The sequence below is a fragment of the Tamandua tetradactyla genome, chromosome 15 (assembly GCF_023851605.1).
Source record: "Tamandua tetradactyla isolate mTamTet1 chromosome 15, mTamTet1.pri, whole genome shotgun sequence".
In the NCBI taxonomy this organism is placed as follows: domain Eukaryota; kingdom Metazoa; phylum Chordata; class Mammalia; order Pilosa; family Myrmecophagidae; genus Tamandua; species Tamandua tetradactyla.
The window spans coordinates 35747608-35764687 of NC_135341.1; the positions used below are offsets into that span (position 1 = coordinate 35747608).

At 54.7% G+C, this 17080-nt stretch overlaps 4 protein-coding genes across 12 annotated transcripts; 3 read left to right on the top strand and 1 right to left on the bottom strand.

Annotated features, from left to right (window-relative positions):
• Nucleotides 1–117: 117 nt before the first annotated feature.
• On the top strand, nt 118–4740 carry TMEM115 (transmembrane protein 115). The gene is made up of 2 exons (XM_077129204.1): nt 118–1448; nt 3980–4740. Exons 1-2 carry the CDS (start codon nt 598–600, stop codon nt 4182–4184), a joined length of 1056 nt encoding a protein of 351 aa, XP_076985319.1. The 5' UTR covers nt 118–597; the 3' UTR covers nt 4185–4740.
• On the bottom strand, nt 3300–11586 carry CYB561D2 (cytochrome b561 family member D2). 6 transcript variants are annotated; one of them, XM_077129210.1, is made up of 6 exons: nt 11009–11586; nt 9921–10505; nt 7814–8731; nt 7523–7667; nt 7040–7077; nt 5186–6170 (listed from the first exon to the last, which is right to left on the bottom strand). In XM_077129210.1, the coding sequence occupies exons 4-6, from the start codon at nt 7647–7649 to the stop codon at nt 5667–5669; spliced, it is 669 nt and encodes a 222-aa protein (XP_076985325.1). In that variant the 5' UTR covers nt 7650–7667; nt 7814–8731; nt 9921–10505; nt 11009–11586; the 3' UTR covers nt 5186–5666. The 6 variants fall into 6 exon arrangements, with proteins under 6 accessions (XP_076985328.1, XP_076985329.1, XP_076985325.1 ...); XM_077129211.1 differs by having other exon boundaries at nt 11005–11586; XM_077129209.1 differs by having other exon boundaries at nt 9921–11586.
• On the top strand, nt 7870–11586 carry NPRL2 (NPR2 like, GATOR1 complex subunit). 3 transcript variants are annotated; one of them, XM_077129201.1, is made up of 11 exons: nt 7870–8239; nt 8967–9058; nt 9176–9339; nt 9518–9626; nt 10010–10146; nt 10237–10334; nt 10452–10488; nt 10607–10700; nt 10787–10904; nt 11167–11309; nt 11401–11586. In XM_077129201.1, exons 1-11 carry the CDS (start codon nt 8091–8093, stop codon nt 11466–11468), a joined length of 1209 nt encoding a protein of 402 aa, XP_076985316.1. In that variant the 5' UTR covers nt 7870–8090; the 3' UTR covers nt 11469–11586. The 3 variants fall into 3 exon arrangements, with proteins under 3 accessions (XP_076985316.1, XP_076985317.1, XP_076985318.1); XM_077129202.1 differs by having other exon boundaries at nt 7872–8239; nt 9171–9339; XM_077129203.1 differs by lacking the exon at nt 7870–8239 and adding an exon at nt 8246–8433 and having other exon boundaries at nt 9171–9339.
• A 1199-nt stretch (nt 11587–12785) lies between these two features.
• ZMYND10 (zinc finger MYND-type containing 10) lies at nt 12786–16991 on the top strand. 2 transcript variants are annotated; one of them, XM_077129200.1, is made up of 12 exons: nt 12786–13067; nt 13336–13444; nt 14296–14412; nt 14533–14586; nt 14705–14842; nt 14943–15031; nt 15129–15229; nt 15552–15634; nt 15987–16112; nt 16209–16330; nt 16451–16576; nt 16655–16991. In XM_077129200.1, the coding sequence occupies exons 1-12, from the start codon at nt 12976–12978 to the stop codon at nt 16728–16730; spliced, it is 1233 nt and encodes a 410-aa protein (XP_076985315.1). In that variant the 5' UTR covers nt 12786–12975; the 3' UTR covers nt 16731–16991. The 2 variants fall into 2 exon arrangements, with proteins under 2 accessions (XP_076985315.1, XP_076985314.1); XM_077129199.1 differs by having other exon boundaries at nt 12788–13067; nt 15552–15724.
• The last annotated feature ends 89 nt before the right edge of the window (nt 16992–17080 follow it).

The window sequence follows — 17080 nt, forward strand, 5'->3', positions numbered from 1 at the left end:
CACCACTGCGTGTAGCCCGGTCGCGCAGCACCCTGGGACTTGTAGTTCCACCCAGAACCCCGTCTTCGCCCGTCCCTGGCTGCAGCGGAGGACTCAGCGCCCCAGCATGCCACGGAACCGGAAGACCAGCGTTCAGAGGGTAGCCTGCCTCCCGTGGCGCGCAGACGCAGCGCCCATGTTTGTCGGTGCCTGAAAAGGGAGGAGGCACGGTCGAAGCCAAGACCGAGGCCGAGCCGGAGCCGACCGGACTTGACTCAGGCCCAGAACGAGGCGCCAGTCCCGCGCGGACCGCAGGGCCCCGGGGTGGATGGAAGAGGCCGAGCACTGAGATCAACGCCGGCCTGGCCGGCCTGGCACTGGGCTCACAGGACAGGCAGGAAGGCAGGCGTTCCGAAGCCGCCTAGGGCCTTTCCCTTAGGTCCCGAGTTTTCGGGACCGGAGCCCGATCTGACCTGAAGTGGAACCTTCATCCAAGGCCATAGGCCAGTAACTAGGCCGGGTCCGGGCCTCCCGACGGGGCCGGACTGGAACAAGGCCCCGGGGAGGCCCCTAGCTCACCAGATCCTCCCCCTCCTACGGCCGACGCCCTTCGGGAAAATGCAGCGCGCCCTACCGGGCGCCCGCCAGCACTTGGGGGCCATCCTGGCCAGCGCCAGCGTGGTGGTGAAGGCCCTGTGCGCGGCGGTGCTGTTTCTGTACCTGCTCTCCTTCGCCGTGGACACAGGCTGCCTGGCAGTCACCCCAGGCTACCTCTTTCCGCCCAACTTCTGGGTCTGGACCCTGGCCACCCATGGGCTGATGGAGCAGCACGTGTGGGACGTGGCCATAAGCCTGGCCACAGTGGTGGTGGCCGGGCGTTTGCTGGAGCCCCTCTGGGGGGCCTTGGAATTGCTCATCTTCTTCTCAGTGGTCAATGTGTCTGTGGGGCTGCTAGGGGCGTTTGCATACCTCCTCACCTACATGGCTTCCTTCAACTTGGACTACCTGTTCACCGTCCGCATCCACGGCACCCTGGGCTTCCTAGGTGGTGTCCTCGTGGCACTCAAGCAAACTATGGGGGACTGTGTGGTGCTGCGAGTACCCCAGGTGCGTGTCAGCGTAGTGCCCATGCTGCTGCTGACGCTGCTGCTGTTGCTGCGGCTGGTCACACTGCTCCAGAACCCTGCTCTGGCCTCCTATGGCTTTGGGCTGCTTTCCAGTTGGGTTTATCTTCGCTTCTACCAGCGCCACAGCCGGGGCCGAGGGGACATGGCTGACCACTTTGCTTTCGCCACTTTCTTCCCTGAGATCCTGCAGCCTGTGGTGGGGCTTTTGGCAAACCTAGTACACGGCCTCTTGGTGAAGATAAAGATATGCCAGAAGACAGTGAAGCGCTATGATGTGGGTGCCCCGTCCTCTATTACCATCAGCCTCCCAGGCACAGACCCTCAGGATGCTGAGCGGAGAAGGTAGTGTGGAATCGTCTGAAATCTTGTCAAGCTAGGAAAGTCTTATTGATCGAGTCACATTCTGTCTATTGAGGTGTTTGTTGTATGTAGGCTGGTGGCCCTGGGTCAGTGCTGGGGCAGCCTTGGAAAGAGAAAAATCTCTTTGGCCTAAAGGAACTCAGCTTTTTTGGTGCTTGGGTTCCATTAGGTGCTTTCCAATGATAGGGAGTGAAATTTGCTTTTCTTACCCCTCAAGCCACTTGTCAGGCCTCAAGAAAAGCAGTTGTCTCTGGTGCTATGCAAGGGGCTAATGGAGAGCCAGGTACACACAACCTTGCCTTTGTCCCACAGTCCTAGGCACTGATGCTGCAGGAGCCAGAAACAACCTACTGGTCCCTTTTCCCACGTGGGATCCATAGGAGGTGGTCTGGCCCACCCCAAGTTCCACATGTTGAGCTATGTCCCCTTCCTAGGCTTCAGTTCAGATGCTGTGCTTCTCTACCACTTATTGAGAGGGAGCTTGGGGTATTACCAGATTTCGCCAACCCCTCCACAGGCATGTGTCGCCAAACCCAAGGGACAGGCCACATGACCCACCACAGGAGCCAGGAGTGGAAACAGCCTTTTTGATATCTGCAAATCAAATCATCAAGGTGCATCCAGTGAATAATCCAATGAATGGATGCACCTTAGCCAGAATGAAATAGCTCGCTCTCTTTCCCAGGTCTGTGGGCTCACTAGCGTGGTCATAGCTTCCACCAGGTCCACAGCTCCATTTCCAACATTATTCGTGATTTTTTTTTTTTGAGGCATTTACTCCAATAATGAAATTTGAGATAAACTCCTATTTTCTGCATTTGTTTTTGCTCACCTGTGAAATGAGTCGTTGGTAAGCTTTGTGAGTTCAACTGACTCTTTAATCAGTAAGCACAGTACTTTCAGTAAGAATACCTTTATTCCTGTGCTTACTGTCCACTGGGGCTGTGGAGGTGATTGTGGGGCCCATCCCTTTCTTGAAGTAATTTCCAGGCTGGTAAATGAGTGACATAAGGCCACAGGTGACTATGATCCAGAGTACACAGGGCATGCCGCAGGGCATAATTGTGGACCCTACTACTTGTGTCTCTATGGTTGATGAGTCCTAAAGACAGAAGTCTGTCTCAGCCTTGTCCCATAGAGAAGGTGGGGTCAGGAGGGGTCGTCCTGATCAGACCCAAACTATTCAGATGAGGCCAGACCTCAGTGGCGGTCTTTTCTACTGAGAGGACCTAGATTATTAGGTTTTGCTGAACATTCGAAGAAAAACCCTATGCAGGCAGAAGAAAATGGACAGATGGAGGCAGGTTGGTGAGGGTGGTCAAGAGGTGGATTCTTTGTATGGCCTTCTGGTTTTTGGCTTACCTTCTCCAGCTAGTTTGACATCTGACTGCATGCCACCCCAGACCTAAAGGGCTACTACTAGCAGAGGATAGCAAGAGTTTCTGTCTCTGACCCTTGTGAGGAAGTGACTAGCATGCCATGACACTCTGCCTTGGTAGGCTTTAGACAGAGCTGCCAAGGGCTTCTCCAGAATGGGGCCCTGGGTAGCAGGTGGAAAGGACTGTCTTGTTTCTACCAACTTGCTATGTGCCAGGTTAGAGGACAGGGTGGTAGTATGCTAGGCCTTTTAGTGCCTATACCCACGGTGGGGATTTTGGTTCTCTCCTGGAGCTATATGGGCTGTCCCCTATACTGGGTGGCACAGAAAGGTTGGGCCATCAGGAGTCCACAGTAGCCACCACTGGAAGTATTGCCTGGCTGCATAGCACTCCACATTTGGTGGGGCAAGATCCTAAGTTCAGTTCATGTGTATACCTTCTTGAAGTAGACCTTCCCACCTCCCCCCAACATGGGTCCTCCAAGTGTCTGTAGAACAGTAAGCTTTGGCAATGTGAGCTTTCTCCTTTCTCTCTTCCTTCAAGGGCTGCGTTACGCTCCCTGCTCTAACACAGGTGCTGGTGGCTTTGGGGATTCTTCTGAGAAGGACATTAGAGTTGGGGGGGGGGGGGGAGGTTGATCCCAAGTTGGCCCTGCTTCCCAGGCCAAGAGCCAAGTCAGGTGTTTGGGTTCCAAGTTCCCCACAGACCCTTGCCAGGAGGTTCAGAATAACCCTCATCAGCTTGGGTTGATGCCGGTGCCCTGGCAGAAGCACTTATCTCCAGAGACTTGCCCTTCCACATTTCTGTCCTAGAGGACTGTCTCCACCCACCCTTAGGCATTGTACTCAGAACCATTCCTGGTGGCTAGCCTGACGGGCAGTCTGGTAGACAGCCAGTTGTCCTTCTCAGCCTGGAGTGAGAGTGCCCTGGCTATGGAAGGATGGCTCTAAAGCCTCTGGATCCCTGTTCTGATGATGGAGTGAGCCTCAGTCCAATCCCTGGGAGCCTGGGCCTCGGATGGGGAAGGGAAACACATGAGATTCTATGGAAGGAGCCAGTCTCATGGGGGTAGGGATACAGGGTATTAACCATACTCAGACCCACAATGACCTGTCATTTCTCCTCTGACCCCAGGCAATTGGCCCTAAAAGCCCTCAATGAGCGACTGAAGAGAGTGGAGGACCAGTCAGTCTGGCCCAGTATGGACGATGATGAAGAGGAGGCTGGTGTCAAGGTGGACAGGCCCCTACCCTCAGACAAGGCCGCTACGCCCCCAGGGAAGGGGGCCATGCCAGAATCCAGCCTAATCACCTTTGAGGCAGTTGCCCCGAGGCTGTAACTCCAGATCATCTTGAGGGTAGCACCTCCTCTCCCAAGCCCCCTGCCATCCCGTCCTCTACTCCAGGGCATCAGCTGCTCTGAGGGGAGGGAAGAAGACCTACTGGGGCTTTCTATAGCCTTTTGCTATTTTTCACCAACACTACCCAGGCGTGTTGCTACCTGGTTCCAGCTCAAGACAACCACTATGCTAGGCACGGAGTCTCAGCAGCATCAACCAGCCCAGGCTACCATCTGAGGTAAGACTGTGCCTCAGCAGGGAGTTCCAAGCAAGTGACTGCAGGGACACTGGTGCCACAGCTCCTGGGTCAGCCCTCAGGCCTGAAACTGGTTGCCAAGAGCCCTGAGCCAAGGCAAGAATTTGCCAAAAATGTTCTGGGGGCCCAGTCAGTGGATCCCCGAAAGACTTCATTCATGTCAGGATTTCTGTTTTCCCACTGCTGTGGCTGTGGCTGCTTCTGGGCTGGGACAGCCACAGCTCCCAGGTGTTTTCTACAGGACCACTTGAGCAGGCAGCCAAGCCAGCCTTGCAGTATCAATAAAGCAGTTCTTTAAGATGTGGCTTCTGGGTTCTGTCAGGCCACTTCATGCAGCACTGTCATCATGCTCAGCTGCAAAGTTAGGGATTTTACGCTGGGTTTAAGGGCTCAGCCCCCATGGCAACTCCAGCTGATTAAGGGGCCTCACTGCTACCCCCTCCCCTGCTCTGACCACATGACCAGTGCCAAGCAGTCACAGAGTAGCTGTGACCTCAGACCCTTAAATTCTTTTCTCCCTCTTTTCAGTGATTTCCATTCCCCAGACAGAGGCCCTTTGCCGCTACACAGAAGATCTGAGAATTGAGGCCCTTTCTATTGTAAGGAATTGTTCTTATGCATGGCTCACCTCCATGATAGAGTGCCCAGCACTGGCACACATCCCATCCCCAGCCCCATCCTGTCACTGTCCACATCTGACCACCAGTCTGGAGATTCCAACACAGTGGACAACTGGAAGACTCACAAGACACACAGCAGTACCCCCTCATAGGTGCAGCTCTAAGAACTGCTAGGGCCCATGCTATCATGGGAGCAGGCAGGGACAGGGGGTCCCCATCTTGCTCAGCTGCCAGTTTTCTTGTGCTGATGGCATTACTGAAAACCATTCCCAACTCTGGGCTGCTCCTCGCATCAAGTCTTTTCAGTCGTTTTTATTTTTCTCCTGTAATTTCTGGAAATACCAATTTAAGAGTGAGCTGAGTTGCTGGAGATACAGTCTTGCAACCCCACCTTCATTCAAACACATGATCCACAGGCTTCTCTGGGATAATGGGTGGGGTGTGTGTGGGGGGGGAATACTTCATCTAGCACAAAGAGCCAAGATGTCATTCACAGGCTTCCTCCCAATGCCCAAGGTGTCCCTTCACCACTCAGTTGAAAGAGTCCAGGAGGTTCCAGCCTCAGATTGAAGAGCAGGTTCAGGCTTCCCCTAGTCTGGAAAGAGGTCATGGCTGAATCCTCTTGCGGTATAAGTAGGCATTGCTCACCTGGTTCATGATGACCAGGCTGGTGAGGACAGGGCATAGCACAGCCAGGTACCAGGCCCCACCAGTGACTGTGGCAGTAAACCACAGTGAGCACATGCCCAGCAGGAGGCTGGCATTACCCAGCAGGTAGCCCACCAGCCCTGAAGTGGCATGGTACAGCTTGAGTTTGGCCAGGGGCCAGCGGGGCAGCAGTTTGGGGTAGAGCAGCCCTACCCCACCAGAGCACTGCAGCCCTGCCCACAGCACAGCCATCAGCCCTGCCCGACCATGCCACGTGGCCAGGTGGGCTTTGCCGAGCTGCTCCTTATGGAGGACTACAAGGCTGAGGCCCAGGAGTGCACACAGCAGAGCGAACAACTGCAACACCCAGTGGCAGCGTGCTCGGCCCTTCCGTGAAAGGGAACGAAGCAGCGAGCTCTCAGGAGAAAACACCAGCAGTGCCTCGGTCATCAGGAAGGAGAACTGAGGAGACAAGGGTGGGAAACTCAGGTGAGGGTGCTGCATCAGCAGAGGAGTAGAGGGCTTTAGAAAATCCTCTATGCTGTCAGTCAATGTGGGCTGATTCCCCTTCTTCATTCTGTCCCACTAACAAGGGTTCACATTTAATGAGACAGGAGTAGAGAAGCCTATCTGGGACAGAACATGCCATTCTGCAATGGCATGTCTACTATCCAGCAAAGAAAAGATTCAAATATGGCAGTTATAAATGATTCATGAGTTTTGTTTTCCTCACATGGGGCTGGATACAGTTTCTTGGCAAGAGCTGGCTACGTGAGTGTACTGTTTCAAAGAAAATTACATGCAAGGTAAAAAAGGTCATAAGTGCATCCAAATAGGTAAAACAGGATAAGGGACAGGAGTAGAGAAGCCTACCTGGGACAGAACATGCCATACTAAAATGTCATGTCTACTATCCAGCAAACAATAAGGATTCAAATATGGCAGTTATAAATTATTCATGAGTTTTGTTTTCCTCACGTGGGGCTGAATACAGTTTCTTGGCAAGAGTTCATGAGTGTACTGTTTCAAAGAAAATTACATGCAAGGTATAAAAGGACATAAGTGCATCCAAATAGGTAAAACAGGATACAGGTACATCCATATGCATTTTCTAAGGTTCCTGCCTGGAGGTACATAGAATCTCATTTTATGCTTAGACAAGTATCCATTTGCCCTGGGTCTTGAGTACTATGATTCAAGTCTAGAACACATACCATGGGCAGGCAAGGAAATAAAAGACATTAAATATCCATGATGTTTCAAAAGGCACCAAGGCCACCATCTATATCCACTCTCCCTCCCACTCCGAGTTGCCCAAGCCCACTACTTACAGCCAGAGACATAAGCAGGGGGTGCCAGGAGAACAGGCCTAGAATGAGAATAGGAAATTTTGTGGATCTGAAGCAAGAAGAGCCCAGTAATGCCAACCCCTGCAAACTTGAGGTATATGGACAGCCCAACACCCAAGGAGGTGCTGCCAAAATGCAAACCCCTTCTTGCTGCAACAAGTGGATACCATCTGTATTCTCTCTTCCTAGCCCCTCCCTGGGGTTACAGTTCATCCTTTGCCAATCCCACTCCTCTGACTTTTCCCTCCTTCCCCCAAGGAGGCAGCCAAAGGGAGCACCAGGACAAGGAAAGAGACCCCACACCCATCAACCCTAATCACTCACTTCTCCAGGGCAGGATGTGCCTCCACAAAACCCTTAGCCAGCCAGTTCTGCGCACAGGGGGCAGGGCCACGGCTGCCTGCTACTACTGCTCTCCAGGGGCAAAGCAGCCCTTCCTAGAAGTTGACTCTGAATCCTACTTACTGGAGCCAGGCCTGGCAAGCACAGCCACAAAGATGGTGAAGCCCAGGGCCACAAGGTGGGCGGCAGCCCCAGAAGCAGTACGTAGAACTCGGTAGATGTGCGACTCGGTCTCTACAGTCAGGGCCATGGCCAAGCAGGCCGGTGGCTGTAGCATGAAAGCATAGTAGTGTGGGTAAGGATGCTCAGTGGCACGCTCTCCCAAGAGGGTAAGGTAAGGGACAGTGCCAAGACTAGGCAACAAGAACAGTCAGCGTGTGCCCGCATGTGACCTGCTACGGTTCACTAACCTACCTTCCAGGTCGGATACGCAGAGCTACGTAATAGACTACAAATCCGAGCGTACAACACGCCGTCGCCGTACCAAGAACGCCAGCTGAGATGGTGTGAAGCACTATGGGAATTGTAGTTCCCAAGGGCGGCTCGAGGGCCAGCATGAATTCACTCGCGCACAGCCTCTCCACATGCCGCTGGCATGCTGCCCCTCCAAGCTAGGGCTCGCCTGCCTCACCTATAGCGCCAACCCGACGTGGTGGCTTCCTCCCGAGAAAGCGGAATCCTCAGGACCCAGATGCACGCTCGCCACTGGTCAGTCGCGGAGCCACTACACTTCCGGGTGCGATGTACACTCAACCAGGACTTCCTGGGACTAGCCTTCCCTCAGCAACAACGCGGAGTCGGAGTGCGCAGGCGCTGTTGGTCAGCCGGCGTCGCAGATGTGTGAGTGCGCAAGCGCGCGTGACCCGGCTTCCCAGGGCTCACTGCTGTCTGTGACAGCTGTTCCCAGGGGTAGGAACGTTTCCACACGGAAGAGCCAGGAGATACAGACAGGTGCCATGGGTAGCAGCTGCCGCATCGAATGCATATTTTTCAGCGAGTTCCACCCCACGCTGGGGCCCAAGATCACCTTTCAGGTGCCGCTCGGGCTCCCGGGTTGGGCGGGGAGAGGGAAGCTCTCGGGAACTCGGGAGCTTGCCTGGAGGTATCGGATTCCCAGGATGCACGCGGGCATCCTGGATACTCCATTCGCGGAGAACCGTGAACTAAGAAGATACTCAGACCCAAGTCGCCGGCTCCGGTTTTGGCGGGTGACATACATCACAGAAGACGTGATTGTGGGAAATCGGGTTGTGGGGGCCCGGAGGAGGTTCCAGGCCCCACGAGAGGTGGGGTGGGTCGTCCATAAGAATCCCCAGATTCCTGAGTTGAGGCCTAAAAGATGTATAAAAGTGAGGTGAGGAAGGGGAGAGTGTTCCAGGTAGAGGGAGCAGTGTATGAAAAAACCGCAAGGCAGGTGAGAACACAGCATTTGGCAAACATAAAGACGCAATTGACCTGAGTGTATGGGAGAGGAGAAACGCTGGAGAAGAGGGCTTGGACATCAGGAGTCACCCTGTGTCCTCTGTCCCAGTATCCTTTGAAGGTCCTCATGCCATCCCCTCCTCAGGTCCCAGAGGACTTTATCTCCAGGGAGCTGTTTGACACAGTCCAGGTGTACATCATTACCAAACCAGAGCTACAGAACAAGCTCATCACTGTGTAAGACCCCAGCTGGGGGAAGGAGGATTGTCCTCCGGAAGAGGGGACAGTCTTGGGGAGGAGGGAAGGAGGGAAATGGCCTAACACTGTTTTTACCTGTTCCCCTGTCCAGCACAGCCATGGACAAGAAGCTGATTGGCTGCCCTGTGTGCATTGAGCATAAGAAGTACAGCCGCAATGCCCTGCTTTTCAACCTGGGCTTTGTGTGTGACGCCCAAGCCAAGACCTGTGCCCTTGAGCCCATTGTCAAGAAACTGGCTGGCTACCTGACCACACTGGAGGTCTGCAATGCAATGGTCTCGGGTGATGGTCAGGCCAATTTGGGGAAGGTGTGCCCATGGCCCCAAAGCCCCCCCAAGACCTAGGATGACCCTGCCAGCCAGCTCTGGATCCAGACAAGGCTGGCTGACCGTCAGAGGTCCTGGGCCATGCCCATTATGCTGTCCATACTCTATCCAGCTAGAGAGCAGCTTCGTGTCTACAGAGGAGAGCAAGCAGAAGCTGGTGCCTATCATGACCATCTTGTTGGAGGAGCTAAATGCCTCAGGCCGATGCACTCTTCCTATTGGTATGGCCCAGCCTCCATGAGGCTATCAGAGGGGTAGAGGAGGGATGGGAAAGTGAGAGGGGAAGGTAAGCATGGTCAGGGGGAGAAAAGGTCAAAACTCATCAACAAATTGGTGGTGAAGAAATAGCCATGGGCTAGGTTACAAAGATGTCTGTTGTCCAGTATAACAGGGCAGAAGAAAGAGGGCCAGAAGAGCTCTCTAGCTTTGACCCCGGGGCATATCCCTTCACCTCTCTGGACCTCAGTCTCTTGTTCTGTAAAAGGGGGAGATTGTGTCTACCCAGGATCACCTACCTGCCTCAAAGGATCCTTGGAAGCCTAGATACTAGTGGAGGGATTCTTGGAAGAGATGGTACTGAGTATGTGGATGGGGCCTCCTGCAGATGAGTCCAACACCATCCACTTGAAGGTGATTGAACAGCGACCAGACCCTCCTGTGGTTCAAGAGTACGATGTGCCTGTCTTTACCAAAGACAAGGAGGATTTCTTCAACTCACAGTGGGACCTCACAACACAACAGGTATACCAGCTTTCCTTAGGTATCATCACCTGCTGCAGGCTGCAGAATGGCCTCATTCCACCCCCACTGACGCTATCTTGCCCTGCCCAGATCCTACCCTATATTGATGGTTTCCGCCACGTCCAGAAGATCTCAGCTGAGGCAGATGTGGAGCTCAACCTAGTGCGCATTGCCATCCAGAACCTGCTGTGAGTGGGGTTCACACCCTAGGATAGGGTCACCAGCCAGGGCAGAGCCCAGAAGCCCTTATTGTGGGGCTCGGGAAGGCATGGCCCTCAGAAGCTGAGCACATCTGTCTCCCCCAGGTACTATGGTGTTGTGACACTCGTGTCCATCCTCCAGGTAGGTGAGTCTGGGATCTGGTTAGGTGGAGAACAGACCATGTGACTGGCCCATACCAGGGCTGTGTCCAACCCCCAAGTCCCTCACTCAGGCCCCTATATCTCCTGATACCCTCCAGTACTCCAACGTGTACTGTCCGACACCCAAGGTCCAGGACCTGGTGGATGACAAGTCTCTGCAGGAGGCATGTCTAGCCTACGTAACCAAACAAGGTAATGGCTGGAAGATGGTGGGCTCTGGGGGCCCACCATTTTGGGGGGGCAGGGCCATGTGACAAGCTGTCCCCTGGCACCCACAGGGCATAAGAGGGCCAGTCTCCGGGATGTGTTCCAGCTCTATTGCAGCCTGAGCCCTGGCACTACTGTGCGAGACCTCATTGGTCGCCACCCACAGCAACTTCAGCACATTGATGAACGGTCAGAGGGGGATCCCCAGGGACATTAAGGGGTTGCCTAAGAGCATATAGATCCTCTGTGTCTCTCAGGAGCCCTGAGTCAGAGGGGAGGCAGAACATACCCACAACAGAATCATGTGGCATCATGTGGCACTGCTAGTCCAGGCAGGCTTTATGAAGGTGATGGCTTGGAGGCCAATCTGGCCACTAAGACATAATTGGAGGCGTGTCTAGATGGAGGCTTAAGCAGGGTACCACTCTTCTCCCCCCAACCCTCACCCCAGGAAGCTGATCCAGTTTGGGCTTATGAAGAACCTGATCCGGCGGCTACAGAAGTACCCTGTACGAGTATCTCGAGAGGAGCAGAGCCACCCTGCCCGGCTGTACACAGGCTGCCATAGCTATGATGAGATCTGCTGCAAGACAGGTGGAGACAGGGCAGATGAGGCAGGGTCAGGGTAGTGGTGGGGGGTTGTGCGGGTCAGAGCAGCTGACCTTACCTCCACCATCCCATCCAGGCATGAGCTACCATGAGCTGGATGAGCGACTAGAAAATGACCCCAACATCATCATCTGCTGGAAGTGAAGCCAGTGGGGGCTGGACTGGTCATATGGCTGTGGCCATTCCCTCCTACTAAGCCCCATCTGGTACCTGGCAGCTAAACCAATAAGCCATAGCCAGACAGCCTCAAGGTTGACCCACAATTCTTTTCTTTTTTTTTTTTTTTTTTTTTTTTTTTTTTAAAGAGAGGGAGGAAGGGAAGGAAAGACAGAGAAGGAAGGAAGGATAGAAGGAAGGAAGGGAGGAAGAAAGGGAAACATCTTTAAACATTTTCTTGTTTTATTATATTTTGTTTGTTTGTTTGTTTTTTACATGGGCTGGGGCCGGGAATCGAACCGAGGTCCTCCGGCATAGCAGGCAAGCACTCTTGCCCGCTGAGCCACCGCGGCCCGCCGACCCTCAATTCTTATAAATAAATTGATCCATTTATTCAACCCACCTTTATTGAGTACCACCTCTGTGCCAACGACAGGAAAACCAGCGGTGACACAGTCCCAGGCCCTGCTCTCCCTCTCCCCCAGCGCCATCTAGTGGGAGAACAGACAATGAACATACCTGCTAACTATAAACTGAAATTAAACAGCCAGAAAGAAACAGTCCGGTAGATATGATGGTGAGTGAGTTGGGACAAGAGCAGGGACTGCTTTGGCTTAGATAAGTGAGGAAAGCCTCGCTGAAGAGGTGACTTAAGCTGAGCCCTGGAGGAGTTGGAGTATTCCAGATAGAGGCATTGAGAGCAAAAGCCCAGAAGCAGAAAGTACTCCATATGTATGAGGAACCCAAGGGAGGTTATGGGGCTGAAATATAGGGCCAAGGAGGAGAGAGATCAAGAGCCAGATCTTGCAGGGCTGCTGGTAGGCTGCTTTGGACTTGGTATTCTGAGGGCCAAAGGCAGGCACAAAGAGATTTCATGCAAGTAAAAATGTCTGGTATATACTTTAAAAGATTCCTTCCTGCTCATGGGGCTCCAGGGTGGAAGTGGGTCCAGTAGGAAGATTGCTGGGAGGTGACAGCAGCCTGGACTAGGATGGAGAGAAGTTGTGGGCCCTGGGCAGTATTTCGGAGGCAGTATCAACAGGTAGAGCTGAGCTTGTGAGGTATGGAAGCCATGAAGCCAAGATGAGGAGAAATCGGATGCAGCTACAGGAGGCTACAGGAAGAGCGGGAGAGAGGAAGGACACAGTAGGAAGCAGTAGCCAGAGGAGCCTAGAGTTCAGGAGAGGCCCATGGGCCGCAGCCGATTTTGAGGGAGAAAGCGTTAGCAATCCAACCGAGTCACTATCCGCAGCTCGGCGGGCTAGGAAGGCAAGGGGCGGGACCCCGCCCTGCACAAACTGCCGGCAGGGGGCGGGGCCCCCGGTCGCAGTACGCAGGCGCGGAGCAAACCCGTCTCCATGGCGACAAGGACCAAGCTCCGACCCCAACTACTCTGCAACTGTCGTATCTTGGACTTAAGACCTACTGGAACCCGTCGTCCTTGACCGTGATCCCGCGTCAGATCACCTTTCTGCTCTCTGTCCCCGGCCTCGACATGGGTGACCTGGAGCTGCTGCTACCCGGCGAGGCTGAGGTGCTGGTGCGGAGTCTGCGCAGCTTCCCGGTGCGCGAGATGGGCTCCGAAAGGTGAGGCAGCCAGGTGAAGGGTTAGATGGAGTCATGGGGTCAGGGTCCTTGAAGGGGAAAACTTGGGCCAACTCTGGGGAGAGGAGTGGTGGGGTGGAGGGCCCACCCAGCCTCTCTGCGTGCAGAAGCAGAGATCTCAAGATGAGGATTAATGACTTCCAAGACCCCTCTGGTCCTTCAGGATCAGGATGGGCTTTATTAGGACCCAGCCAGCACCCCCACTCCATTACACATACATGTACCCAAATGCACACACCCTCTGGAGCAGGTGGAACCAGCAGCATGAGAACCTGGAGAAGCTGAACATACAGGCCATCCTGGATGCCACAGCCAGCCAGGGTGAGCCCATCCAAGAGCTGCTGGTCACTCATGGGAAGGTAAGCCGAGGTCACAGGCAGGGTTCCTGCCTTCACCCCACACCCCCACCTGCTCTATCCAGGAGTATCTCTGGCCTGTTACAACTGTCCTTCCCAAAGAGGAAGGAGCAGTGTGTGAGAGTTTCATTCTATACCACTATTGGGCAGGACCTTTGCTTGCCAGGCCCATGCAGGGCACAAGCTTATAAACAGGACAGTTGTGGATCTTAGGACAGCCTAGGATTCAGGGAAAGGGCCCAAGCACTAAAGGCATCCCTGAAAAGAGTGTAAGGCACTCACACACATAGTGGATGGGACCTTGCATGGAGGCAGCCTTCTCAACATGGGAGTGCAGAGTTAGGCACCAGCGATCTGCCTGGCCAGAACATGGGCCAGTAAGTGACCTGAGATATTACTTGATAAAAGGGTTCCCCTGCAAGAAAAAGAGGGAGCCCACTACTGTGGGGATAGGGCACTGTGAAGGGCCCCAAGTTAGGGAAAGGCCAAGGCACACAAGAATATCCGAGGTCAGGGACAAGAGGGAAGGCAGGAACAAGAAGGCCTGAGAGGGAGGTCAGATGGTGGAACAAAAGTATATGTATGTGGGGAGCAGGAAGATCCCCACTGCCTGGGGGCAAAGCAGGGGCCAGTCACTGGCAGCATGGGAGAAGACCCCACAGAAATGCTCCTCCAGGCAGCTGGAGATGAAAGTCTAAGGCTCAGGAGAGAGGTCAGGAAGGGTATTCATGGAACTTGGGAGAGTAAGGCGGCTCAGGCAAGTCTGAGACCTAGGTCAGGCTAGGCCAAGAATGGGGCATGGCTAGGCCAAGTCGGGCTCATCTCATCCCGATCCTTGCCCTGACTCCTCAAAGATCCCGACACTGGTGGAGGAGCTGATTGCAGTAGAGATGTGGAAGCAGAAGGTGTTCCCTGTGCTGTGCAAGTTGGAGGACTTCAAGCCTCAGAATACCTTCCCTATATACATGGTGGTGAGCTGGACCCTGGTTCCCATCCCCACCTACACCTTCAGAAAGCCCTGGACTAGAGGGCAGCTGGTGACTCCTAACCCTTTGTCAGCCTCAGGTTCTGTCCTCTGCTTTGGCTGACAGGTGCACCATGAGGCCTCCATCATCAACCTCCTGGAGACAGTTTTTTTCCATAAGGTAAGACACAGGTTCTGTCCATAGGCCACTGCCCCAGGCCAGAGCTGGACAGGAAGAGGGTTTGTCTCTGTAGGGAGAGCATCAGAGGCAGAAGGTTTTCCCTCCTCTTGCCTCCCAGGAAGTGTGTGAGTCAGCAGAGGACACCGTCTTGGACCTGGTGGACTACTGCCACCGCAAACTGACTCTGCTGGTGGCCCGGAGTGGCCATGGCAGTCCCCCTGAGGAAGAGGGATCCCAGGACAACACCCCCATGCAGGTGGACTGAGGTTCCCTGGGGCTGGCAAGGGCTGAATCTAGGCTTCACAAGTCCTAGGCAGGAAGGGGGTGGCCCAAATTGAGCACTTTGTGGCCTCCAGGAGCTACAGAAGCAGGCAGAGCTGATGGAATTTGAGATTGCACTGAAGGCCCTCTCAGTGTTGCGTTACATCACAGACTGCATGGACAGGTGGGCAGACTGGCTGGGTCTGGGTGGGGCCTGTACTTGAGGGTGAGGAAACAGAGCCTGCAGCCTCTGCTCACTTCCCCCCACTCCCGACCTCCAGCCTGTCCCTGAGCACCTTGAACCGAATACTCAGCACCCACAACCTGCCCTGCCTCCTGGTGGAACTGCTGCAGCACAGTCCTTGGAGCCGGCGTGAAGCTGGTAAAGGCCTCATCAATCTGCCTAAACCCCAACCCACTGCTTACAGGACATCCTCAGGATTGGCAGGGGTGGGCCCATAGAAAATACCAGGATGTCTCCCTCAGGTTGGGCCTAGATCTGGGCTCTCCAGCAGGCAAGGCCCATGTGTTCATTACTGAAGACTCAGCCTGCTCTGGGGCCAACAGTACCTCAACCCTGACAAGTCCTTGTGGTTCAGGCTTTTCCCACCATGCCCGGGCAGTGACCAGTCCACCATTCCACATGGCTAGCTCACTTAAAGATCATGCAATGCCTGCATCCATTGTTTTGGTTCCTCTCTCAGGCAAACTGCAGCGATTCGAGGGTGGATGTTGGCAGACAGTGGCCCCCTCAGAACAGCAAAAACTGAGCAAGCTGGATGGGCAGGTGTGGATTGCCCTGTACAACCTGCTGCTAAACCCTGAGGCCCGGGCCCGCTACTGCCTCACAGGCTTTGCCAAGGGTCAGCTGCTCAAGGTTGGGAGTTGCCCCAGGCTCCCCGACACCAGTCTTCTCTGCCCCAGCACTGCCCCCTCCATCCCACCCCATTCATCGCTGCCATTTGTCTTTGTACACCCACCTCAGCCTTTCCATACTTTGGACCTCAGGTCATGAAGCAGTCAATGGGGCTCAGGCCCCACAAGCATCCTCAGCCCAGCCTAGCCCAGCCCAGATCCTCCTGCTCCTTGGCCCTTTGGCCAGTATGTGCCTAACACAGCCTCCACCAACACCCTTGCAGCTTCAGGCCTTCCTCACTGACACACTGCTTGACCAGCTGCCCAACCTGGCAGATCTGCAGCATTTTCTGACCCACCTGGCCCTGGCTGAACCCGAGGCCCCCAAGAAGGACCTGGTGTTGGAACAGGTAGGCACTGGGATATTACTTGGGACCACTGTCCTCTTTGCCTTTGCTCCTCCCTGCTACTCTCTACTTCTCCCCCCAACCCACTCCACTCCCCAGATCCCAGAAATTTGGGAGCAGCTGGAGCGAGAGAACAGAGGCAAGTGGCAAGCCATTGCCAAGCACCAGTTGCGACATATGTTCAGTGCCTCAGAGCAGGACCTGCGGCTACAGGCACGGAGGTAAGCCCTGCTGAGCTGATAGAAGGGGTGGTAAAGAAGTAGGAGGCATGGCCTGGGAATGGGGGGCTCCCTATGTGCCCATCTGCCAGGCCTAGTCATGTCTTCCTGACCCTTCCCCAGGTGGGCTGAGACCTACCGACTGGATGTGCTGGAAGCAGTGGCCCCAGAGCGGCCCCGCTGTGCCTACTGCAGCGCAGAGGCCTCTAAGCGTTGCTCCAGATGCCAGAACGAATGGTATTGCTGCAGGTGAGGGTACCCTAGGATCCTGGAACCCTGAGCCCCACCTCCAAACACTGCCCTCCTCACTGGTCCATCTGTCTGCAGGGAATGTCAAGTCAAACACTGGGAGAAGCATGGAAAGGCCTGTGTCCTGGCAGCCCAGGGTGATAGAGTCAAATGAAAGTTGTGGCCGTGGAGGGCCGACCAACTCTGCCAGAGGAGCCCACCCAGAGTGCGCTCCTCAACCTAGAAACTTCAGCCTGGCCTCCTGTGTGGGTAGCGCCATTGGGTGGGGTAGAGCAGCTGACCATCCCCTGCCAAAGCAAAGCGCTCCCCACTTCCTGCCCCACCCTGGGACACTGCCTCAGAAAGCTGGGGCAGGAAGACTGGGCAGGATGTGGAGACCCTCTTCCTCTAGCAGAGTAAAGCAGGCCTCTAGAAACACGCTTGTCTCAGTGTGCTCTGTCGCAGTCGGGGGCAGAGGGGGTGGAGGGGGGGTGTGTTCATGTGGATGAGGGAGGCAAGGAAGGG

Coding starts and splice junctions, on each gene's coding strand:
- TMEM115 (XM_077129204.1), top strand. CDS start 598: ATGCAGCGCGCCCTACCGGGCGCCCGCCAGCACTTGGGGGCCATCCTG. Junction 1,449..3,979: donor CAGGATGCTGAGCGGAGAAG/GTAGTGTGGAAT, acceptor CTCTGACCCCAG/GCAATTGGCCCTAAAAGCCC.
- CYB561D2 (XM_077129210.1), bottom strand. CDS start 7,649: ATGGCCCTGACTGTAGAGACCGAGTCGCACATCTACCGAGTTCTACGT. Junction 7,078..7,522: donor GCTTGCCAGGCCTGGCTCCA/GTAAGTAGGATT, acceptor TTCTCATTCTAG/GCCTGTTCTCCTGGCACCCC. Junction 6,171..7,039: donor CCCTGCTTATGTCTCTGGCT/GTAAGTAGTGGG, acceptor TTGTCTCCTCAG/TTCTCCTTCCTGATGACCGA.
- NPRL2 (XM_077129201.1), top strand. CDS start 8,091: ATGCACGCTCGCCACTGGTCAGTCGCGGAGCCACTACACTTCCGGGTG. Junction 10,701..10,786: donor AGCCTACGTAACCAAACAAG/GTAATGGCTGGA, acceptor TGGCACCCACAG/GGCATAAGAGGGCCAGTCTC. Junction 11,310..11,400: donor TGAGATCTGCTGCAAGACAG/GTGGAGACAGGG, acceptor CATCCCATCCAG/GCATGAGCTACCATGAGCTG.
- ZMYND10 (XM_077129199.1), top strand. CDS start 12,976: ATGGGTGACCTGGAGCTGCTGCTACCCGGCGAGGCTGAGGTGCTGGTG. Junction 14,587..14,704: donor AGACAGTTTTTTTCCATAAG/GTAAGACACAGG, acceptor CTTGCCTCCCAG/GAAGTGTGTGAGTCAGCAGA. Junction 15,230..15,551: donor TTGGAGCCGGCGTGAAGCTG/GTAAAGGCCTCA, acceptor TTCCTCTCTCAG/GCAAACTGCAGCGATTCGAG.